This window comes from Pecten maximus, unplaced genomic scaffold (genome assembly GCF_902652985.1).
Source record: "Pecten maximus unplaced genomic scaffold, xPecMax1.1, whole genome shotgun sequence".
Lineage (NCBI taxonomy): Eukaryota > Metazoa > Mollusca > Bivalvia > Pectinida > Pectinidae > Pecten > Pecten maximus.
Genome location: NW_022982114.1, coordinates 1 through 4,566, shown reverse-complemented (window position 1 = coordinate 4,566; position 4,566 = coordinate 1). Strand labels below are relative to the sequence as shown.

The 4,566-nt window shown below is 37.1% G+C and overlaps 1 protein-coding gene across 1 annotated transcript; it reads left to right on the top strand.

Annotated features, from left to right (window-relative positions):
• Positions 1-213: 213 nt before the first annotated feature.
• Positions 214-4,091, top strand: LOC117320360 (tetratricopeptide repeat protein 27-like). Its single transcript, XM_033874966.1, has 5 exons — positions 214-390; positions 2,119-2,228; positions 2,755-2,824; positions 3,523-3,636; positions 3,837-4,091. The coding sequence occupies exons 1-5, from the start codon at positions 259-261 to the stop codon at positions 3,975-3,977; spliced, it is 567 nt and encodes a 188-aa protein (XP_033730857.1). The 5' UTR covers positions 214-258; the 3' UTR covers positions 3,978-4,091.
• Positions 4,092-4,566: the final 475 nt, after the last annotated feature.

Below are 4,566 nucleotides of genomic sequence, written 5' to 3'. Positions count from 1 at the left end.
AGCCAGTATATTATTACAAGGAAAACACACAAAGAAAACATACAATATTGTTTTGCTTCATTGAGTGAAATAACATTGCCATCACACTTAGCTCATTGACATTCTTAGTTTTCTTAGTTTTCTTAGTTTACCTCAATTTTTGGAATGACAATGCTCTCCTTAGCCTACTCCAGTTTAAACTGGTATTTTGGATTATGAGAAGGATAAAGTGGTCCCCTTTGAAGATTTGAAACTACATATTAATTATTTACAGGTGCCATGGGCAAAAGGACGAGATTCCAGGAGGACGCTAAGGCTCAGTTAGTGCTGAAAGTCCAGAAGGATACATCACAGGCTTCTCCATGTGGAGGAGATTTGATACGCTCTCAGGAGAACCTGGCTTTGCCAAAAGTAAGTTTTTATTAATTGTTTCACTATTGACAGCTCTCAATCCACAACCAGTAGGTAGTTGTGACATGGACAGGTTCATGGCTTACCCATGTTACTGACCTATTACTGTAAATCACTTAGATTTCGTGAATACTTTATTTCGCTAACTTATCTCCTCAGACATATTCGTGAATACATGATTTGGCAAGCACTTGATAACAAATCTAACAGTCTAGAAATGACTAAGTTCGGGAATGATGAACTATAAGAGTCATAGAATCCATATGACCACAACATTGATTTGATGCTACAATATGCATAAATACTCCATTTCAATATTTTGTTTTACAAAAAGTATACAAATGTACATGTAATCAAATTTGTATATGTAAGAGTTGTCCCCTATTTCATCAAATTGTACACATCATGCAAATTAAGACAAAGTGTCCAATGAAGAAATCTAGTGCTTCCCTCTTTACAGAGTTATTGCCCCTTGTATGTTTGTTTCTTGCCAGGACCATAGTTCAACAGTTCTTTGCTTATATTTACTATACTTTGTACAGACTTGCATCTTTCGGTGGTCGAGTATCAGATATAAGACTAGCGACTTTAATTTGCCCTTTCATACAGAGTCTTGCCCTTCAAATGTAGCATGCTTTAGTGAGGTAGCATTACAAAGTCAGCATCAGTCTGTGCTATCACAAGGAGATAAACCCAAACATACCACAGCCTCCTAAAACACACACACTCTCCACATACATGAATCTTGCACACAGAGGAGACTGTCCTTAAATGATCACCAACATTACTAATCTAAACTTAACCAAAATTTCGTCTTGTCATCCAACAATTTCTTGTCTGGGCAGTAACATTTAAACCATTAAAAATATCTTAAGTTGTTGTTTACTGTTATCACCCAATGGTGAAGTGCAGTGTTCTGGAGTATTGCGAACTTGACCTAGGGTCAATGGTCAAATAAGTGCAATTTTTATCCAGGCCTTAACTTCTAAACCATTGAAGATATTTTGCAGTATGCATAGTATACATACTTGCATCACCTAAAGCCAATGTGCAGTGCACCGCCATTAGGTCACTTTGACCTGGAGGTCAAAGGTTATATTAGTGCATATTTTCCAATAATTTTTTTGTCTAGGTGATAATTTTAAAACCATGGGAGATATGTTAATAAACTGTATACCTTTATCACACACAGATTATTTGCAGTGCTCTGTCATTGGGTCATTGTGATAACTTGGAAAGAAAGCAGACATTTGTATTAAACTAAAACATGTTCAGTAAACTAAAACATGTTCAGTAAACTAAAACATGTTCAGTACACTAAAACATGTTCGGTAAACTAAAACATGTTCAGTATTAGTAACGAAGACATCAGAGAGGACTGGTTCTTTATAAAGTTTATAAACCTACTCTATTAGACTGGGTCATTGCAACATTCATTTTCAGGTCAAAGGTCACTTGAGTGAAAAATACCCATTGTCTTGTAGGGGATCAGGAGGAGGGGGCATATTTTCATTCACAAAAAATCACCAAAACCCTGTAGAAACTCTAGACTTCCTTTTGTCTGGACCATAACACCCGAGCAGTTGAAACATAATATATAATTCTTGTTTCCAGTTATTTTCCAAATACAAACACTTAATGTCACTGAGATTCCTAAAGCATAGTTAATTTTAATCCATTTTGTGTAATATTGGGTGTAGAAAGCATTAACAGTTTATTCCACCACAGGACCTGGTCCTAGGTGATGATACAGTGCTCGAGGCCATAAAGTTTGAAAAAGACGAACAATTTGCTGACAACCTTTCGGCAATAGACCAGGCTGTTGTGATTGGGCTGATGTAAGTGTTCTATTTGTATTTATTTTATGGCCTATATGTTGAGTCAGTCAAAGCTTTACAGTAAAATTTATTTTGTGTCAGACCTATTTTTAGCTGAGTCGATCAAAGCTTTACAGTAAAATTTATTTTGTGTCAGACCTATTTTTAGCTCGATCAAAGCATTACAGTAAAATTTATTTTGTGGCCTATTTGTTAAGTCAAACAAAGCTTCAAAATTTAATTTTGTGGCCTATTTCTTCCTGAATCAGTTTTTCTGTAAAATTCCTTTCAAGTGCTAGTGAACATACATTTTAAATAAATGTCAGTTAGCATGGTCAGATTTGTAGTATTGATGTATGAGGGAAATTATTTTGTTTAAAGGTCAATCATTTGAAATACTTTCCAGTGTAAGCTTTCCAGTCAAGCAGTATTTATATACAATGTACTATAAAAGAGGAATCACTGAAACTTAATACTTTGTGCAGCTGATGTCTGGAACTGAAAAATTCTCAAGGAATCAAAAAAATTAAATCATTTGTTGTTTCAGGGAGAACTACAGACGAAGTAGAGCTAGCTTTGAAAGGTTGACAGAAGAAGAATTAGAGGCCTATGTATCTGTAAGTACTGTGTGATACAGCTTTGGGACCTATATATGTGTGATTATAATATGATATACAGCTTTGGGGCCTATATATCTGTGAGTACAATGTGATACAACTTCATGATCAGGACCTATATCTGCAAGTACAATATGATATACAGCTTTGGGGCCTATATATCTGTGAGTACAATGTGATACAACTTCGGGACCTATATATATCTGTAAGTACAATATGATATACAGCTTTGGGGCCTATATATCTGTGAGTACAATGTGATACAACTTCAGGGCCTATATATATCTGTAAGTACACTATGATATACAGCTTTGGGGCCTATATATATGTGAGTACAAAGTGATCTACAGCAGACTTCAGATGCTGTTTATGGTTGAACACAAATGCCACATATTTCCAAATTCCCGTATATAACACAAAGATAACTTCATCAAGTATTTTGATATAAATCACGGTAGAATGATATCAGATGGAATCACTTGAATAAAGAATACAAATCTTTGATGTGTGTATGGTATTCTAGTTTGTATTAAATGTGTATTTTATGTAACATGTTGGTTAGTATGGTATTTTATCTGAAGTTTTTTTAATAAGTTGTGGTGTTATATGTATATTTTATAGAATGCATTGTGGTGGTTTAAATTTGTTGTCATGTTATTTTGTGTTGTATACTTGACATTGTACTTGTTGTGTTACAGTGTATACTGGCCCAAGTGAGATGCTGGTCATCATCTGTTCACTGTCTGGTCTTGAGATCGACCTTACAAAAGCGCAGCAGTCGTCGTGTGGAGAGATCCATGATGCAGATTGAAGTAAGTTTTCCGGCTTAGTGAAACATGTTTATAACATACTTCTGAAGATTGAGTTAAATTTTTTATTTCATATTTAGTCATCAGGCTAAAATGAGATTATGAACATTTAGCTATCTTGCATGAGTCATAAGGCACCCATAGGGCTTGAATGATTACCTATCACACGTTTAGATTTAATGTAATGATCTTGTTACTGACAGGAGATTGTGAAGCAGATCAGCCGCCCTGAACCTCCAGCCCAGCCCAGACTCCATCTGTTTTACTGCCATAGAGTTCAGTCATCCTGGATGGTTAAGGTAACAATACAGCTTGTTGTTGGAGTGGGAGTAATATTACGTTGACGGAACAGCTTGTTGTTGGAGTGGGAGTAATATTACGTTGACGGAACAGCTTGTTGTTGGAGTGGGAGTAATATTACGGTGATGGAACAGCTTGTTGTTGGAGTGGGAGTAATATTACGGTGATGGAACAGCTTGTGGTGGGGTGGGGGGATAATATAATATTCAGTAACGGCACAGTGGTAATGGCAGAGCTTGTGGGCGGGGTAATATTACGGGGGGGGGGGGGGGGGGGGGGGGTGGAGTAATATTACGGTAACGAAACAGATTTTTTTTTGCTGGGGGGGGGGGGGGGGGGGGGGGGGGGGGGGGGGTAATATTATAGTAACAGCACAGCTTTGGGTGGAGTGATATTATAGGTAAAGGCAAAGCTTGTGGGTGAAGTAATATTAAGGGTAACAGCACAGCTTGTGGGGGAAGTAATATTACGTAACGGCACAGCTTGTGGTTGGAGTAATATTACGATAACAGAACAGTTTGGTGGTGGGGGAGGGGGATGAATAAAAAATTTAGGCCGCACGCTTGTGGTGCATTAATTTATGGGAAAGGGACGCTTGTGGGGGAAGTATAGTGCGGGAACGAACCCGTTGTT

Excerpts from the sequence above, each read along its gene's own strand:
- LOC117320360 (XM_033874966.1), top strand. The coding sequence starts at position 259 with ATGGGCAAAAGGACGAGATTCCAGGAGGACGCTAAGGCTCAGTTAGTG. Across the intron at positions 2,229-2,754 it reads GCTGTTGTGATTGGGCTGAT|GGAGAACTACAGACGAAGTA; the intron begins GTAAGTGTTCTA and ends TTGTTGTTTCAG. Across the intron at positions 2,825-3,522 it reads AATTAGAGGCCTATGTATCT|TGTATACTGGCCCAAGTGAG; the intron begins GTAAGTACTGTG and ends GTTGTGTTACAG.